Source organism: Trachemys scripta, chromosome 10 (assembly GCF_013100865.1).
Source record: "Trachemys scripta elegans isolate TJP31775 chromosome 10, CAS_Tse_1.0, whole genome shotgun sequence".
Lineage (NCBI taxonomy): Eukaryota > Metazoa > Chordata > Testudines > Emydidae > Trachemys > Trachemys scripta.
Genome location: NC_048307.1, coordinates 7,805,827 through 7,824,952, shown reverse-complemented (window position 1 = coordinate 7,824,952; position 19,126 = coordinate 7,805,827). Strand labels below are relative to the sequence as shown.

General features: G+C 50.9%; 1 protein-coding gene across 9 annotated transcripts in view; it reads left to right on the top strand.

Annotated features, from left to right (window-relative positions):
• The first annotated feature begins 779 nt into the window (after positions 1-779).
• The window catches only part of MPRIP (myosin phosphatase Rho interacting protein), a 171,336-nt gene continuing 152,989 nt past the window's right edge, over positions 780-19,126 (top strand). For 4 of the 9 annotated variants that reach the window (XM_034784567.1, XM_034784562.1, XM_034784563.1 and 1 more), the window contains exon 1: positions 780-1,901. In XM_034784567.1, the coding sequence (XP_034640458.1) occupies positions 1,782-1,901 (120 nt within the window). In that variant the 5' untranslated portion in view covers positions 780-1,781. The remainder of the gene's footprint in view (positions 1,902-19,126) is intronic. The other 5 variants (XM_034784568.1, XM_034784566.1, XM_034784569.1 and 2 more) reach the window with 4 other exon arrangements.

Genomic DNA, 19,126 nt, shown 5'->3' with positions numbered 1-19,126 from the left:
TGTAGGATTGGGCCCCAAAGACCATTGACATGCAGCTACCTCTGGGGTGGAGGGCAGGGCAGCAGCTAAGTAACAAGTTTCACAAAACTCAGTGTGTGGGGAGGAGGGGTAATTTTGGCCCAGGACGGTGGAGCAAACCCATCATGTCATTATATAATGATGCCCTGCAGCTGCTGGGGGTTTAAGCAGGTTGCAGCCAGGAACTAATGGTGACTATCCAGACAGCCCATTAGGATGGGGACCAGGGGAGCTGTAACCGGCTGCAACTTCAACCTTTGCAACTAACTAATAATAAATCCCGCCTCTCTGCGAACGCACTTTTGCCAGGAGGTGAGCGGCCTGCACCGGGGGGGAGGTGGGAAACACAACCCAGAGCATGCACCTCCTGCAAACCAATCCCAACCTAGCCAGCTCAGGCGAACCCCTCCAGCTCCTTCCAGGAAGGGGATGTGCCCACATGGAAACAGTTGCAATCAGACCCGCTGCAGGATGCAACTAGAGGCATTTTGCCCCAGCAGAGTCCCGCAGCGCCAGCTGTCAGGGCTCCCAGTTGCCTGCACGCGTCCACCAAGCCTGGCTGTCCTGCTCCCCACCCCTTTCCGGTCCCCCCCCACAAGTGCCCGCCCTCTTTTCCCTGCCTCTGATTGGCCAGAGGTTTCTTTTGTTAGCAGCTAAGAGAGCCTACCATTGGCTAGGGAGCAACGTCCATCAGATCCTGGAGCAGCCCCCCTCCCCTTTCCCCTCTTCCCAGCCCCCTCTCTTGGCCCGGACCCTGGGAGCGCGAGAGGGTTTGGGGTGGGATTTTTTTTTTTTTTGCAACCATTTGCCTCTTGCATTGGGCCTAGGGAAGCGGCGGTGGGTGCGTGCAGGGGGGGCCCGGCTGCCTGGCCCCCCAGTGAATGCAATAAACAATAATCATCCTTCCAGGGGGCGAGAGAGGCGTTTCCCTCGGAGCATGGGCGGACTGAGGCCGGGAGGCGGCGGCGGGATCGGTGTTGCAAGAAGACCCCTTGGCAGCAGATGGGATTGGTGCCTTATTTGAGGGTCTCCTGGGCAGTCCCGCTCCCCAGTTGTGCTGCTGTCGGGGGGGAGGAGGGGGGAGGAAGTTGCATTGATTATTTTTGCCGCTGCTTTGCTCTCCCGGATTCCCACACACCGAGGCGGTTTTTAAATCTGGAGGATTATGCCTGGAAAATCGCCCCCTCCCTCTAAGGAACCAACCCGTGCCGGCAGCCAGCTTCCCCGGAGCCGGCCTACAATTGTGCCTTAACTTGTGCGTGTGTGTGGGGAGGGGAGCGGAGCTGTTTTTCTTGCGTTTGATTCTCCCCCCCCCCCCCTTTGGAGGGGAATCAGTGATCATCTGGGATTTCCACCTCCAGCAAGTCAATCCTGCCCCGACGGCTGGATTTCCTCCCGTTGCATGGGGAGAAGCGGCGAGCTGGTGAAGAACTCTCGGGCTTGGTTTTTATTATTATTTGGGGGGCAGTTGCTTTGAGCCCCGGCCCGGCTTGTGTGTGCCTTCTACGCTGCCCCTCCCCCGCTCCCTGCCTTTGGAAATTGGGATGCTACCAAGTGAGTTTCAGGCGACGCTGACACTTCGCTCCGTGGGCTCGTGATCCTGGAAGTGGGTTGAAAATATTGCTGCACACCTCACCTTGGAGGAATTGTCAATCTCTCTTCCCCCCCCCCCCCTTCAAAGAACAGAAGCCTGGGATCTAGTGTTGTTTCGTTACTAAACAAAAGTGGGGACAACTGCCTGGTATTTGCAGGGCCACAAAACCATGTCTGCTAAAGAGAACCCCTGCAGGAAATTTCAAGCCAACATTTTTAATAAAAGCAAATGTCAAAATTGCTTTAAACCTCGGGAATCCCATTTGCTTAATGATGAAGATTTAAACCAGGTGAGTCTCCTTCCGGTTTTATCCCTCCCCCCTCCCTAAATTCACCTTGGGGTTTCAAGTGAACTGTTTTCATAACTGTACTTGGGTCAACACTATATCTTTAACTGGGCCAAACCGGCTTTCACGTGGACTTAATCGGTGTCGCTTGAAGTTAGAAGAAATGGAATTTTTAAAAATATTCCCCCGTTTTCATGGCTACATTAGGTCGCGTTGCACACGCGAGTATTTGGTTTGTGGGTGTTTTAAACCGCTCTCGTTTTATATAAACCCGAGTGGGGAATATCGACAGGCGAGAACTTGGGATGGTGTGGGTGGTGGGAGAGGAGGATCTGAAGTTTTAAAAGGAAAAATTGAGATCGCAGGGGAAATAATTTGGATTGTAAAGCCCTTCTGGTAAAGTAGGGCATGGCTTTCTCTTTGCATAGCTACAGGGGTTCCCTGAAGGGAAGGAATCTTAACATGTAAAATACGGAGATTTCAAAGGCAAGTTCTACCAAATCAAAGCGGCGTTTCTTCTGTAAACCCTTTGCAATCCGATTGCCGGGGGTCCATACTGCACTTCTGGCTGTTCGGGAAGTTTTACATTTAAGTTTTCTAGGTAGGAGGTGTCTTTCCTTGCATGCCTTTCATCTGCATATTCCCGCACGATCGCTTGGAGTTCGTAGAAACACGTCTTAAAAATAATAGGCACCCAGAGCAGTTGATCAGCCCTGAATGGGGTGTGTGTTTTCGCGGGGCTGGGGGGTGGGGAGGACTAGGAGCAGTGATAATCTAGCAACATTCTCTCCTTTTCCTCCTCCCACTGCACTCGTGCTGACATCTAGGCTTGCAATCCTATTATGGAAACGAGATCAGACATATTGCTGGCCGAGATAATGAAATCTGAAGGCCAATATGGAAAAAATGCAACTAGGAAAACGCGCGCGCGCGCGTGTGTGCGCGTGGGGTGTGTATGTGTGATTGATAGACAGTGCTCGGACAAAGGGAAACATCCTAAAGTTTGCCCCCCCCCCCGCCCTTCTCTGTTTCCACAGCTTAGCAGTGTGATTCATGAGGTTTTGTGACTCAAAAATGCCGGATGGCTTTGTTACTTTCGAGAAAACTGTGTGTGTGTTTGGGGTCCAGCCAGGCCACTATCTACGTGGAGAGCTTGAGTTTAACCCGCCTCAAACAAGCCCCCCTTTGCTTTGTTGCTATTCCGTCTCCTCCACTCCCTCCCTCCCTTCCCCGCCTTGGGTGAATTTCAATGTCAGTTTCACGGCTGCGGGGTGGAAGGTTATCCCCGCGCCCTGGATTTGTCTTGGATGGGGGTGTCCTGCCTTTTGTGTTCGGGGTGGGGCATGGGATTTGCGGGCTCCTTCTGGAAAAGTGGGTACAGTAGGGATTGCCTAAGTACGTACAGGGGGGTTGGGAGGGGAGGGGATGAGTTCCCTCCCCCCTTCTGAAGTAAATTAGTTTATAGACTGTATGGCTATGAAATTTCATTCTCAGCAAGGGAGAAATAATTCCACTTTAAAGATAAGGGAAGGGTGTGTGTGTGTGTGTGTGTGTGTGTGAGAGAGAGAGAGAGAGAGATGCACCCTTCTATAAAGTATTTTACTTAATGATGGCCTCAGTTTCTGTGCTCTTACCTCTTTTCCCCCCCCCCCCCCCCACCCCAAACTGAAGAATCCCATTCAATGGATACATTAGCGCAGACTGCTTGGTGTAGTGAAGGAAGTTCTGTGCCCATGCATTCTGGTCATATGTTAGCTAGTAGTTAGAAACTCTTCTGACCAGGAGGGTTTGCTCTTGAAAAAGCAGCTAGGGGCGTGTGTTTGGGTAACACCAAGATGTAAACATGAATAGCTTTTCATCTGGCATCTGTGGTTAGTGTTTTTTTGCAGCACTGTTGGATGGTTGTTTGGGGCATCCCTGAATCCCAAACAGTGGTTTGAATGAGACTTAATCACGCTTATGGTTTTGTTGCCTTGGCAGGTCCCATTTAATGGAACCCGTGCTTTCCCCACATTGTATGGGGACAAAGCTGTTACCATCATGCCGATGGGCCTAGAGATAGCCAGGCTAGAAAAGTCCTTTTGAGTCATCCAATCTGACCTTTTGCTGCTTGGCTTGAGGGGAAGATGAGGATACTTGGCACTGACACACTCACGTTTCTTTCTGATTTTATATAAAACTGTATGCACTCGACTGCATCCATCTCCTCCCCACTCTGGGTGTCATCTGAGATTGTAAGCTCTTTGGGACAGGGCCTGTCTCTTCCTATGGATTTGGCCCGGACTATGCACGGTGGGGCCCATATCCTGCTCCGTGCTGCAACAGGAGTTGATACTTCTCAGTATCCTAGTTAAATCAAACAAACATCCAAACTAACACACTTATCGTATTTAGCACTTCTAGGTTCAAAGCCTGGCGCAAACGCTAAACCGTTAATCCTTGGAGTACTACGCTCGGCTTCACGAGTTGTTTTTCTGTGCGACTGTGTGTGTGTGTTGAGGGTGAGCCGTTACAATTCACGGTGGCTTTACTTCTTGTTGTGCTCACTGAAAGCACAGGAGCTCCACACAACCTCTCCTAGACCTGCATGTGTATCTATGTCGACGTAGGCAATGGACTCTTCCTTGTTCGTTTGCAGTCGTTGTGGGTGAGGCGGCTTTCCTATCTCGAGGGCTCTTTTAGACACTAGTGCAGCAAAGCACTTAAGCAGGTGCCTAACTTTTAAGCCTGTGAGCAGCCAGGCTGACTTCATTGGCTGCTCCCTCCTCCAATAAAACCTGGTAGTTTGAGTCTGTAAAGTGTCAAAGCTCCCACACCAGGTCATGTCAAAGGGCTTAGATACAAGCTGTTCCCTCACTTTCCCTGCCATGTGTGGTGTAGTGGGGGGGGGGGGGGGGGGGGGGGGGGGGGGGGGGGGGGTTAAAAGGCGGGTGGATTTAGCAAAGTCACTGTTTGGGCTGTAGTCTCTCTAGACATTGATTGGTTCCTTTTGCTTCATTGTCCGTCCACGGTGTGTCTCAGAATGGAGGAAAGCCGAGTTCCGCTTCTTCTTCTCCTGGTGTGCTGCTAACGGTGCTAGTGTCTTCTCGGGTACGATGGTGTGACTAGGGGGTGATGCCAGTGGTGTTACTCCATATTTCCACCAGTGTAACTGAGAGCAGAATCTGACCCTTTTGATTTATAGATATAAGTGAGTAGTTGCCCCTGACAGAGGTGTCAGGTGGCAACTGCTGTCCGTCCAGAACAGATCATCTCCAGTATTTTAGGACCAGAAGAAGTCCACAGAGGGCCGGCCCACAAAGCTACTTAAATAGTCTATTGTGCCAACTTCCTTTGCAGTTGGCAGTAGCTGCCCCATTTCAGGCAGCAGAGAGGCCAAGGGTTGAATGGGATGGGAAGTCCCTCACTCTGGGTGCAAAGGCCTTTTCAGGACAGGATGTTGCTAGTGTTCTGTGTTTATAGAGAGGACATCAGCTTTTCAGAGCTGCCATTCTTTCTGCCAGATGCAGTTAGAACCATCCTTATCACTTAAAATATTAATGGGATGGTGTCAGGACAGATTTACCCTTAAGATCAGGTTTTGTAGAAATAAGCTTTTTAAATCCCTAAGCCAGGAAAGATGAATGTTCCCATGATAATTAAATTAATTCTAATAACTCTTTGCAAGGAGAAAACCTTCCTCTGCACTAGTAGAAATCCAGATTTTGCAGCATGGCATGAGAAACGATCCGTTTACTGGCCCATCCTGCAAAGCTTTATTCACATTGCCCTTAGTTGCATGAAGAGATCTGTTGCAGTCTAGGACTGGGCTGTATCTTAAGTGCATATCAGTTTGGTCTCTAGGAAGAAGGAACCTGCTCCTGAAAATGGAATTAACTAGAAACTGACTCTAAGCGCAAGTGAAACTGACTCGCATACAAGCTGGGAGAAGCGCAAAATGTAAACATACAGTGTAAAATAAGGGTAGAAAATTTAAGTCTGATCTCGGGGGTGGGGGGAGGAATTATTCTCTCAGTGTTAAGTAACACAGCTAAGGAATTTTTGAAGATGTGTATATATTTTAATCTAGCATTGTCCCTTTAAGATCATGGCATTGATTCCTAAGAATACCCAATTTAAAAATAAGTCTTTCCCAGCCACTTTCCTGCCTCCTCTGTGACTTCCCATCCCGCTCATGAAGAATAAGTTTTATTTTAATCTCTGTGTTCCTCTAGGCAGTGTTGCCTTCATCTTAATGTTTTGGATGATGTATGGGTTTGCCATCTGTGTGCCCCTCTGCCCATTTACTCTGCACAAACAGCCTCCGCTCAGATGATTTCTGGAGTGTTGGGAAGGGGTGCAAATCTCACTCCCGCGCCGTCTTTCATTGTGCTTTTGCCCAGGTTGTTTCTATCTGTTAACCCTGTGAGTCCTTAGGCTGTTGGTAACTTTCTTACCTCCCTCACACTTGCAAAGAAGAATGTTCAACGTGGTGGGTACCTTAATCTTTTGGCTTTAATAATAATAAAAAATGACATCAGTAAATGGTTGTGGTCTGGCACGTTTATAAGGGTAGCCGGTGTTGGGGCAGGAGAATGGAGAAACTGAGATCTTGAGGTAGTGCTGGTGACTTTGGGTGTACACTGGGTTGGGAGATACAAGGGAAATTTAGGGTGGGATTTGGCTTAACTTTGCTCCCATTGAAGTCACTGGGAGTTTTACCACTAGTTTCAGTGAGAGCAGAATCAGACCATCGCTGAGCATGACTGACAAGTGTAGGGATCTGTTCCTATTTGAAGACCTTTTCACACTATAAAGGGCTCAGTTTTGCTTTAGTGAAAGAGCAGCTTAAGGAACTTGTCACGGATCTCCGAGGAGAGTTACGTGCCGAGCTCCACTCAAAGGTAAAAACACTTGCAGTCTAGTTTGGTGGAAAATAGCCCTGTGTGCTCATTCTCAGGGAGGACGGGTGAATAAACCCAATGTGGACTTCTGCATGCACTGGGCATTGCAGTAATGCACAACAGCAGGGGCTGTAACTCGGATGAGACCCTAGACTTGTTGCTCCGTGCTGGCTTGGCCAATCTCCCTCGAAGACCAGAGCTTTTTGTCTCTAACAGTCACTTGTGCAGGAAGCTGTTTTCGCTGCTGGGCTCTGGGACGTTTTCCCCTGGCCACCAGCAGCTGTTTGGAGGGAATCCTCCCAAGTCCTGGCCATGATTTGCCATGCAGGACACAGACTAGTGGAGAAACGAGATTGTGCATAAAAGTAATGAGAACAGAAAGGAGTGCCTTCCATGCTGTTTATACTGCACTGATCTAACCATCTGGCCCTGGATCAAGGCAGCCTTCATGCTCACTGGATGCTAGGTAGTATGTTGTGTCCTCCTTCCTTTACCCTGTGTTTCCAGGTGCTGGATCCCAGAGGAGCAGTGGGGCTGTCTGATAGGTGCACTATTATCTAGTTTCCTCCCTGTTTGCCTTTGTTTTCTTCTTGGGAAGCTCTAATCTTTCCTGAAAAGCTGTAGCCCTGGAAAACAGCCCCGGCTCACTCGCTCGCATTCCTGACTTCCCTGACTAGCTGCATCATGCTGCAAAAATCCAGCTGTAATTGACTAATTATTAGGACCAAACAGGGGAAGAGTCTCTGAAAATGTCAAACCCGCCTCCGTCAGCTGCTGCAGTGGGAAGGGACTGAGGTCTGTAGGATTCTGTTTTGGGGGCTAGAGGGAGGGGTACAATGGAGCTAGCTCTGCCTGGTTGTGGGTGGGGGGGAGGAGTTTAGGGAAAAAGACGTCAATTCTTTCCTTTTAACTTTTTAAAGACTGTTTCCTTCTACCCTCCTTGCCCCACAGACAAAAAGCAAAATGTCCCAGAAATGCCCGATCCACCTCAACACGCCAAACAAAATCATACATGATCATAAGCGAGTTGCCTAGCAAGGAAGGACGGAGGGCTCTGTGGGCATTCCTGGGAGCGTGGGGAAGGCCTGTTGCAGAAATACAAATGACTGGATGGCCCTTGGCAGAGTCAAAGTTAGGAATAAAATGCTTTGTTGGTTGCAGTCTGCATTTCCCCTGCTGTTGTGTCCAAGGACAAGGTCAGGATTCATTCTTCAGTTGTTCTTCTGCCTGAAGCATGTCCTACCTTCTTGTCCCACTTGAGTTCCCTGCAGAGAGTGAAATTCTCTTTGCACCCCATGACCAAACGTAGTATGGGCTGCAGCCTTGCACACTTCCCCTGCATCCTGCAGTGTTTCACCCCCTTAGCTGCGACGAAAAGGTCAACGTGTTTTGTCTGTCCTGTGAGACTGCTTAGATGCAGAACCGTCCATTTGCATGCACAGTTGCCAGACCTGTATGTGCAAAGTAGCTGAACGGTTTCTTTGTACGAACCCCTGCTTTTGGAAAATCGGCCTCCTCGCATTCACAAACCAGTTAGCTGCCTTCATTGGAGCCGTGCATGCCTGTTCTCGCGGGTAGCTGTTGTCTGATCTCCAGAGAGGTGATCCTCCCCTCTCAGCAGGACCCTGGTGAGATCTGTGGGACTCTCAGGGGAGTTTGTGGACACTCCATCCCTTGGGACATTTGAAACGAGATTGGCCAGAGCCCTGCAGTGTGCTGTAGGGCACAGCCTGGACTTGGTGTGGACTAGATGATCTAACAAACCTTTTCTGCCCAGTTCCTCTGGAATGACAGGACACGTGCACTGAGGGAGGTGAGTAGAAGGGGCTGTTAAAGGCTGCTGGCTCTGTGGCATACCCTGTTGGTCTGCTTATGGTCTCTCCTGTGGTGATGGCGGCTTGTGCTGTGGGGCGGCATTTGCTGCTGAGTTGAGATTCATCGAACTTGCAGTGTAGGCTCCATGTGAATCCCGGTCTCCGCAGGAAGGCAAAGCTGGGGTGTGGGCAAGAGGCGGGCAGCCGCCGTGGCGAGTTACTTCGAATGGGGGGAAGAAGATACAAGCTAATCGATGCTAGGAGGGGGCCGGCGCATCACTTTGCTTTGGGCTGTTCCTGGCCTTGAGGGAGGCTGTGCTGATGCCAGGCAGGCTAGGTTCATGGCATTTACAGCACAAAGCATCCGAAATGCTGCTGGATGTCAGGACGATGCATATTTGGGGTGGAAACTAAGTCTGACTGGATCCTATTAGACCCCAAAGCAGGGGCTGCATTAGGGCTCTATGTGGGGTGGCTTATGGCTCAGCTTTCTTCATAGTGTCCGTTATTGGCAGCAGGCAGTGCCTCTCCCAGCAGCATTTCCAAGGCCTGTGATGGGTGATGTATAAGGATCACTTCCTGCTAGGGTTGCTAGTGATGCTCCATATTGGCGCTTCCTAGGCAGAGCGGCTGCATGCTGGGGAATCTGATGGCACTTCAGACTTGGCTCTGCGCTTCCCTTAGGGGTTCTTTCCTCACCTCCATCCCTCTCTGCCACAGCATTTGGTGGGTATCCACTTAGCCCCGACAAAGGCAGCTGTTGCCAGGCAAAAGGAGCAAGATGTAGGGCCGGGTTTGCCTGAAACCCTGAGTCCTGAATGTGGAAATACAGGCCTGTCTCTTTCCCAAACTCTCCTGATCCTGCTGTCTGCCAGAGGGAAATACTCCCAAGTCCCTGTCCCCCTTCACTATCGTCCTGGGTTCCATCTTATGTGAGCTTCTTGGCTACTTCCAGCCTCGAAGTGGAGTCAAGACTCCCATCCCCTGGGAGCGGGAGAGACCGGCCTTTGGGATCTTGAGCTTGTGCTGCGAGGTAACTATCTAACGGCCTGTCTCCCACGGAAAGGTGCAGGGAGGGGTAAGACGCTATTGGTGTGTTACTTGGCTCCTCTTGCAGCCCGTTGAGCCGGCATCCAGAGGGCAGCCCGGGACGCATCTGTTCCAGTCCGTGCTCCCGGGGCTGGGTACCTGCTGAGTGACTCTGGGGCTCCCTGGCTCAAAGACAGGCAGGAGCATGTCACACAGAGAGCAGGTGACTGGTGCCGAAACTGCTGGGGTGGAGGGATTAGCGCATAGGACCCTGCTCAGTCCTGAGGGGCTTTGACCCATTTGGACTGGCCAGAGCCTTAAAGAGCTGGGGAAGCTTGGGGTTTAGGAGGAACCTGTCCTGCCTCTCCCCTGGCCCCCAGTGAGGGGAAGTGGTAGGGGGCAGGGTAGCTCCCAGTAATGGACATCCCAGAGCTGAGGCCTGCCTGGAGAGCCTTCTCTCATCCCTAAACGACCTGCTGATGTCTGGGTTCGCCCCTCTCGCTCTGTGGGGAGATTTCCCCTCTGGTGTCGAAGCAGCAGGATGGAAGCACTGGTCCCGTTCCGCCCTGCAGTGCAAATACTGTGCGGGAGGGGTGGGGTGCATGTGTCACCCTGAATGGGGAGCCTGTGTACTGAAACCATCCCTAAGGAGCCCACCTCCAGGAGGTAACCCGCTGCTTCAAAGGATCCCCAGGTGGTTTCTCTTACAATCTTGGTCAGCCCTCCCCCGTTTACAAGTCCCTTGGGAGGGTGACTTAAGGCAGCATTCGGTGCATGTGCACATAGGGGTGTGTGTACGTAGGGAGCACAGAACGTGCAGCAATAATATTTGGCAAGCCAAGGATTGGAAGGGCCAAATACCAGATAAAGGGGGTCAGTATAGTTACCCGCATTTGATGGCGAGGGCTTTCGAGACACAAGGAGCTGAAGTGGCTTGGGCTGGGGATAGAACCTCTGCTTCTGGGATCCTAGCTGGTACTGGACACTGGGCAGCAGGAGCCGGAGAATTTCTCCTACCCGGGACATGCGTCATGCTCTCTCGCTGGATTCTGTAGGACCTTCCAGAGAGATGGGCTTTAAGCCAGCGGAGATGTCCGAGTGGCTGATTCAGGGCCCTTGTTTCTGATAGGAGGATGTATGACATGGAGAACATTAAGTAACAACCAGCGTGTTCTTGTTAAGAGTTTGCAGAGAACCCGCTATGCGCGGAAGGCCTGGGAGTGAAGAACAGCGTGTCCCTCTGAGTGAGGGCTGCCCCAATCCTGACTGTCCAGCATCGAACCCTCTGTCTGTTGGGCTCGTGTGCATCCAAGAGCTGAAAATGTTGGCTCAGATTTGCCTTGATTTGGGGTCACAACAACCCAAACTACCTGGCAGGAGCAGATGGGACTTCCTCTTCCCCTGCAAGGAGTGACTGGGGCTGTGTCAGATCCACCCCCAGAAACCTCCCCCAGCTGCAGGAAACTCAACATCCTCCCCTGCTTCCTGGGGCAGTTTCAGATCTGTCTCTCTTGTGGTGGCTCGGGGCACCTGGAACCAAAAACTGCCCAAAGAGTACAGTGTGGACGGTGGCTCGGGCCCTGACAACCTGATGCCATTCCTGGCTCTGTCATGGCCCAACCAGGTGACTGTGGGTAACCGCTTTAACTCTGTGTGCCTCCATTTCTCCAGCTAAAATGGGGTAACGGTTCTCACGGATCCACGGGGAAGTGCTGGAGACGTGAGTGAAGAGCGCTAGGTTCCACTATCATTGTATTGTCTTAAAGGCCCCTGGGCCTTGATGATCCTGCCCTGTACATTGGGTCTATTCTGCAACCTGGTGAGTTATTTTTAGCTTTGGGTTCAGTGACAAGGGGTCCGCCTGCCTGTAGGACCCCCGGTGCATGCTCAGACCTGAGAGGCAGCGCCTGAGCCTTCCCCGTGCTTCTCTCTCCTGTGGCTTTTTTTTTTTTTCTTTTCTTTTCTCCCTTTTATTTCAATTGCCAAGACCAACTTAGAGTGAAAAACTCCTGCCTCAGCCCGAGACAGGCTGATTGCGTCTGCCGGCAGCCTAAACAGATGACCCCACCCCAGCGCGCGCACGGAGCCAGGAATCTTTCCTGGTGACTAATTTGAACCCCCCACCCCGTGTGCGCCGTGATGGGTCAGAAACGCAGCTCCCGGGGTGTTCTTCATCATTGTTTTTGCAAACGTTTAATCCCCCCCACACCCCCCAATCCCTTTGGTGTCGCAGTCGGTGGGGTTTTCTGTGGCGGGTCTGTTTGGGTAGGTGACAAACCTGGTTTGGAAATAAAGGCTTGGTCAAAAGATCTCAGTTCATCTGGAGTCCCAGAGTTTTCTGTTTCAGGCCTGGGAGAGGCCGTGTAGATAGGCCCTGTTGTCAGACCTACCCCCGGGAGATACGGCCCTAGGAGAGTGTTCCTCCCCACAGCACCAGGATGGGAATGCTTCGGTCAGAAGGGTTCGATGTGGCACGTCCTGGCATACAATCTGCACCTCACAGAGCCCAAATTCACTGTAACCGGGCACAGAGTAAGTGTTCAGCTGGTGCCGCTGAAAGTTACCTCAGTGTGGTTAGGAATCGCCACAAGAGTGGAAGTCTAAGCCCGGTGGGTGGACAACATGGATGCCCCCGTGGTGGGTGCAGGTGGTCCGAAACCAGGCTGTTCAGCTCGTATGTCCTGATAGCGACTCTTCTTACCCCAGCTGACAAGTTCTGTTTGCTCTTAATTGGATCTTCTATTAACATGCCATTAGACGACTCTGCAGTCATCCCTGGAGCATGGGTGACCAGATTGGCCTGTGTGCACCCCTGCTCCTGGCCTGTCCTTCCCCCCCACACACACGCTCTAGGGAGAACTGGAAGGCTCTGGGGACTCTTGGCAACCTTTCACTTCGAAGTCACCGGTTCAGATCCAGCACAGGTCCGTCGTTCCTCGGAGTTACAAAACGCCTTCCCGCTGTGGGTGGCCCTGCGTGTAACGGGTGGGTGGGTCTTGGTCCATTTCCTAATGGACTGGCAGCCGTAGCCCAAACACCACTGACACCCTTAGGAGTCTGAGCAGAGAGGCCAAGCACGGCCGTGGACACCAAGTTCCCCTCTCGGACCGGCTGGTCTGTCTCAGGGCTGATGCCTGGAGGTAGAACTGTATAGGGGATGCTTGTGCTGGAGTCAGGCTGGTCCAGCAGCGCTGTCCATCCAGTGCCTCTGGCCAGCACGGTACCCACAGCAACACCTTTTCAAAGCCAGTATCTGGTAGTTTCTGCCCCTCAGAGACTTCCTGTGTGGTGGATGAGGAGTCCCCCGCAGTGCCAGCTCCGCTCCCCACTCCTCCATCCCAGCTGCATGGGAGCCTCAGGCCTCTATCCTTAGGAGCTAGTGGGGGCTGGCTGGATTCTGTCCTGAGAGCTAGTGATTCCTGGGTAGTGTCAGCGTGGCAGCTTGATAGCCTTGTGTAAACCTCGCTGGGGCCATTTCCTCCTCCTCCTTCCTTCCAGCCCCTTCCCCACCCCCCTTGCTAACTGGCCCGGTTGGCTGGGCTGGAGGCAGCATGTTCCTCTGATGCAACCCAGATCTGAACAGCCAAGAAAACAAAACCCAGGAGTAGGACTAGCAGGATCATCTTGGGAGCTGGGCTCTCTGACACTGAATTACAGGGGAAAGGGAAGCGACCTGCAAATCCCAGCACGGGGGAATAAATGCTCTAGGTGAAGCACAGCTATTGACCTGTGTTGTACAGGTCAAACTAGATGATCACGATGATCCCTTCTGATTTTAAAATCTATGAAGTCATAGTGCAGGTATCCGACTGGGAAGCACTGCAAAAACAGCCCCAGTTGAGGCTTACTTATTAAGGGCCATCTTGGGGCAGGGGCGGGGAGCAAGGAGGATCTTTCTGTAAAATAAGTTCTTTGACTAAATCTGGGGTGAGCCCAGATTGGCTGAGGGAGATGCCCCTGTCTAACCGTTGAGCCCATGGCAGAGGGCTTTTGTCCATTGGGATTGGCCCGAATTCTCAACGCCGAATGTTTGGAAAGTTCAGCTCCCAAGCTGAACAACGGGGCTCAGGCCTAGCTGTCGTTTGGCCTGGGTTTCGCCTCCCTGGCTTGTTGCATTCTGGCCCAATTGATTGCCATTAGCAGATGGTTTAGTTTGAATTAATATTTTAATCCACTTGCCTGAAAGGCGCATGTCCTGCATCGCCTCTTATTGAGGCTCTTGTCCAGTCACTGAAGCTAAGCCGGGTCAGGCTGAGTCAGCGTCTGGATGGGAGACTTCTGGGGAATACCCAGGGATTGCAGGAAGTGAAGTATTCTTCCCTCTGGGTCAGTCTGCACCAGTGTCCCAGCATGTTGTTTTGAGGGTGCTGGGCTGCTGGAGACTTCTTTCAAATGCATATAAAACCAAAGCCCCATTCACTTGTGACCACCTTTTTTTTTGGGAGGAATGGGGTGTGTTTGGAACCAGTTGAAAAGTAATGGGGGTAATAACATTTTTCTGACTTAGTTCATCGCAGTTTCCGTTAGATACAGTGTTCTTCACTTCCTGCCCTGTAGTGGGTGCTATTCCACCCCAGAGATGGCCGCTTGTGTATCCCTACCTGAGTGTTGTATGGTTTGTTTAATGTTTGTAAAGTGCTTGAGATTCTTGGGTGAAAGGTGCTAGAAGACTGCTAAATACTATTTATAGTCCCACCGTACAGTGAAAGCTGCAAAGGACAACTCAGGGGACCACCAAAAATAGTTTACCTAAGATCAGCTGGCCTCTGCTTGCCCAAACAAACCTATCCTGGGAACCTCAGCGTTACTGTTGAGTGGCCTTTAACACAAGGGGTTGTATAAATCCCATAACAGAACAAGAGTATTGTCAAGCTGCCGTTTGGCACTCGTGGGTTTCTTGTTAATCCCTAAGTGCGAACTGTGTTCAGAGAAAACAAACTACATGCGTAAGTCTGTGCTGGTCTCTGCTTCCTTCCAGTGTGTTTTCTGTCCCCTCCAGAAACCCTCCTCTTGTATGGGAGAGTCAGGTGTCATTTATTTTAAAGCTTGTTGCAGTGAGGGGATTAAAACGTCAGAGCTGGTTTTAACTCTGAGGCCTTGTCTACACACAAACTTGCGCCAGCCTAGTTAAACTGGTACAGATCCCTGTGTGGACATTTATTTGCTTTTAAGAGTGGCTTGGTTTGGTTTGGCTTAAATATAGACCTAAGGGCTTGCAATCACCGAGAGTTCTTGTAATTCCTGCTCCTCGGTTTGGTTTAAGACTGTGTGGGGAGAACGATTTCAGGGTTTGAATGTCTTTGATTCAGTTTAGCTAATAAGGAATTGATTTAAAATTATATTGAAAGAGGGCACTCAAAAACCAAAACCGGTGTTCCAACTCACAGATTTCACAGGCATGAATTATAGCTGACGCAGTCATTATGCTTCCACTTACTATGTAGACGAGTCCTAACTGATTTAAGCTAAATCAACATAAGCTTGGTTTAAACAGATCTTGGCTTCCACACAGCATCTTGTGCCAATTTAACTAAACCGGTTTTAAAATCATACCATAGGTTAAACCAGCACAAGCCCCTGTGTGAGCCTTCTGAGAGATTCCGCCATGAAACCTTTCTTTACGGCCGAGGGTGAAGGGTTTCTGAAACATCTTCCAGTTGGAACATGAGGGCCCTTGTACAGGGGAGGCAGTTTGTTTGTTTTATAGGGTGTCCCATGTTGGCTAATTAAAATTTCTCCCTGCAATTGCAGTTAAATGTGGTATTCTTCACTTCCTGTCCTAAACTGTTGTGTTGTGATTACTCCTGGAGGAATTCTGTGCCAAAAAATTCTGCGCACAATATTTTTAAATTCTGCAAATTTTATTTGTCAAAATAACACTACATAATCACGCCAGTTTCAATTATTTTGGTAATTTATTTCAAAATACCCATCAGTAACAATACAGACACATACAAAAATTCCCCCAGGAGTGGAGAGTTAAAGAAATCCCTACAACAACCCAGTTCCTGCATCTCTGCCCTTTACCCCCCAGAGCCCAGCTGGGGGGCAGACACTCACCCCCCACTTTCCCCTAGGGCCCCCCTTGCCCAGATATCTGCCCCACCAGTGCCCAGCTGTAGGGTTACCAACTTTCTAATCGCACAAAACTGAACATCCTTGCCCCACCCCTGGCCCCTTTTCCGAGGCCCCATCCTCACTCACTCCACCCCCCCCACGCTTGCTCTCCCCCACTCTTATTCACTTTCACTGGGCTGGGGCAGGGAGTTGGGGTGAGGGCTCTGGGGTGGGGCCAGAAATTAGGGTTTCAGGGTGCAGGAGCAGGCTCCAGATTGGGGCAGGGGGGTGGGGTGCAGGCTCCGGGAGGGGTCTCAGGGCTGGTGCAGGAGGGGGTTCTGACCTGAGGCAGGGGGTTGGGGTGCGGGAGGGTGTTTGGGGTGCAGGCTCCAGCCGGGCAGGTGCTTAACGCAGGCAGCTCCCGGTCAGCAGTGCAGCAGGGCTAAGGTGGGCTCCCTGGCTATGTGCGGCTCCTGGAACCTGCTGGTATGTCCAGCGGCCCAGTCAGTGGTGCTGACCAGAGTTGCCAGGGTCCCTTCTCAACCAGGTGTTTCGGTCGAAATCTGGATGCCTGGTAACCCTACCCAGCTACGGGGGGCCCCTTGCCCAGATACCTTCCCCCCCCACCCTCAGAGCCCAGCCATGTCCCCCCAGCCCAGACCACCCCCCCCCTTAGAGCCCAGGGATCCAGAGGGAGAAACAGCCCTATACTCGGTCCCAGACTTGCACAGAGATTCCTGCGCGCCGCCCTCTCCTTCTCTCAGGGCGTGCGGGGAACGGCAACTGCCAGGAACCCTCTAGTTCTCTCCCCCTTTCCCCGGCAGTGTCCTCCTAGTGGTGGTCAGCAGCACTGCATCCCATTTCTGTGGGGGGGAAAGGAAATTCTGTGCAAAAAACATTAATTTATGCAAAATTATGCATTGCACAGTGGTGCAGAATTCCCCCAGGGGGAGTTGTGATCTACTAAGCAGCTGCGGCGTTCCACCTCCGTGGTGACTGCATTTCAGTGGTGAGCAGAGAGCACCTTCCCAGAAGGGTTGAACTTTGGAGCCTACAAGTTCACTCAGTCCTACTTCTTGTTCAGCCAGTCACTCAGACAAACCAGTTGGTTTACGTTTGCAGGAGATAATGCTGCCCACTTCTTGTTTACAATGTCACCTGAAAGGGAGAACAGGCGTTCTCATGGCATTGTTGTAGCCGGTGTAGCAAGATATTTACATGCCAGATGCGCTAAAGATTCATATGTCCCTTCATGCTTCAGCCACCATTCCAGAGGACATGCGTCCATGCTAATGAGGGGTTCTACTCAATAACGATCCAAAGTGAAGCAGATGGATGCATGTTCATTTTCATCATCTGAGTCAGATGCCACCAGCAGAAGGTTGATTTTCTTTTTGGTGGTTCTGGTTCTGTAGTTTCCACATCGGAGTGTTGCTCTTTTAAGACTTCTGAAAGCATGCTCCGCCCCTTGTCCCTCTCAGATTTTGGAAGGCATTTCAGATTCTTAAACCTTGGGTCGAGTGCTTTAGCTATCTTTAGAAACCTCACATTGGTACCTTCTTTGCGTTTTGTCAAATCCGCAGTGAAAGTGTTGTTCTTAAAATGAACAACATGTGCTGGGTCATCATCCGAGACTGCTATAACATGAAATATATGCAGGATGCAGGTGAAACAGAGCAGGAGACATACAATTCTCCCCCCAAGAAGTTCAGTCATAAATTTAATTAACACATTATTCCTTTAACGAGTGTCATCAGCATGGAAACTTCCTCTGGAATGGTGGTCAAAACATGAAGGGGCATACGAATGTTTAGCATATCTGGCACGTAAATATCTTTCAATGCCAGCTACAAAATTGCCATGTGAATGTCTGTTCTCACTTTCTGGAAACATTGTAAATAAGAAGAGGGCACCATTATTTCCTGTAAATGTAAACAAACTTGTTTGTTTTAGCGATTGGTTGAACAAGAAGTAGGACTGAGTGTACTTGTAGGCTCTAATGTTTTACTTGTTTTGTTTTTGAGTGCAGTTAAGTAACAAAAAAAAAATCTACATTTATAAGTTGCACTTTCACGATAAAGAGATTTCACCTGTACTGTAGTGCATTGAAAAAGAAATAGTATTTTATCATTTTTACAGTGCAAATATTTGTAATCAAAATAATATAAAGTAAGCACTGTACACTTCGAATTCTGTGTTGTAATTGAAATCGATATATTTGAAAATGTAGAAAAACATCCAAAAATATTTAATAGATTTCAATTGGTATTTTGTTGTTTAACAGTGTGATTAATCGTGATTAATTTTTTTGAGTTAATTGCGTGAGTTAACTGCGATTAATCGACAGCCCTATTGCAAATTCATTTAATTTCTGCCGGCGAAAGCCACGTATTGGACTGCAAAGCATAATTAGCATGCAGAGCTGCTGGGCCCTGTGAAATGTTCCTCTGGGTATTGAAGGGTCCTGGTAGGGTGGAAGGTGAATCGACATTGGCAGTGTCTCTGGTAGTGTCTGGCAGATGAACACTACTGTAGCTTTTTCTGAGCAGTCAGGCTGAGATCTCCCTAGAGCTAAGCTCCCCATTCCACAGTACAGATCTAAGTGTCCTTTCTTCCAAGGGGGCTGCTGTTAATTTGCCTGGCTGATTGCTTTCAATTGCCTCTGCTGCTACCCAAAGGCATTTGTATTTGGCTGACAGCTCTTCACCTACCTGCTCCAAATCCTGGTTCTTCGTAATTGGTTCGGTGGTTAGATCTAATGCAGTCCGGTTGCCACATAAGTGGATGTGATGCCCTGAACTCACCGTCAGGCCATCCCTGGGGAATGCCTGGCAAGGGAGAGAAATGGACTAGGACCGCAAGGGGTGGTTTTGCTAAGTAAGCCGTTTGCCTGCCAGCCTTTGTTCCTCTCTTCCCTGCTGTGTTGGTTGAAGTGAAGAACCAGATCTAGGTGATTGCTGTGCAACCAGGAGCTTCTGTCTGCACCAATGTCTCTGTCAAATGTCAGGCTGAGAGATTCCAAGGCCAGAGGGGACCATTGTGATCATCTAGTCCAGGGGTGGGCAAACTGCGGGCCGGATCCGGCCCCTCAGGGCTTTGGATCCGGCCTGCGGTGCCGCCGGCACCATGTCCCTGCGGCCCCCGGGCCGGGGGAGAGAGGGCTCCATGCGTTGCCCTTGCCTTCAGGCACCGCTCCCTGCAGCTCCCATTGGCCGGGAACGGGGAACTGCGGCCAATGGGAGCTTCGGGTGAGGTACCTGGAGGCGCTTCCTGGAGCGGCATGGGACTGGGGACAGGGCAGGTGTGCAAGGAGCCTGCCTTGGCCCCAGTGCGTGCCGCTGCCACCCCGGAGCCCGAACCCCTCCTGCACCCCGCCCCACAACTCCCTGCCCTAAGCCCCCTGCCTGCATCCCTCCTGCACCCCAACCCCCTGCCCTGAGCCCCC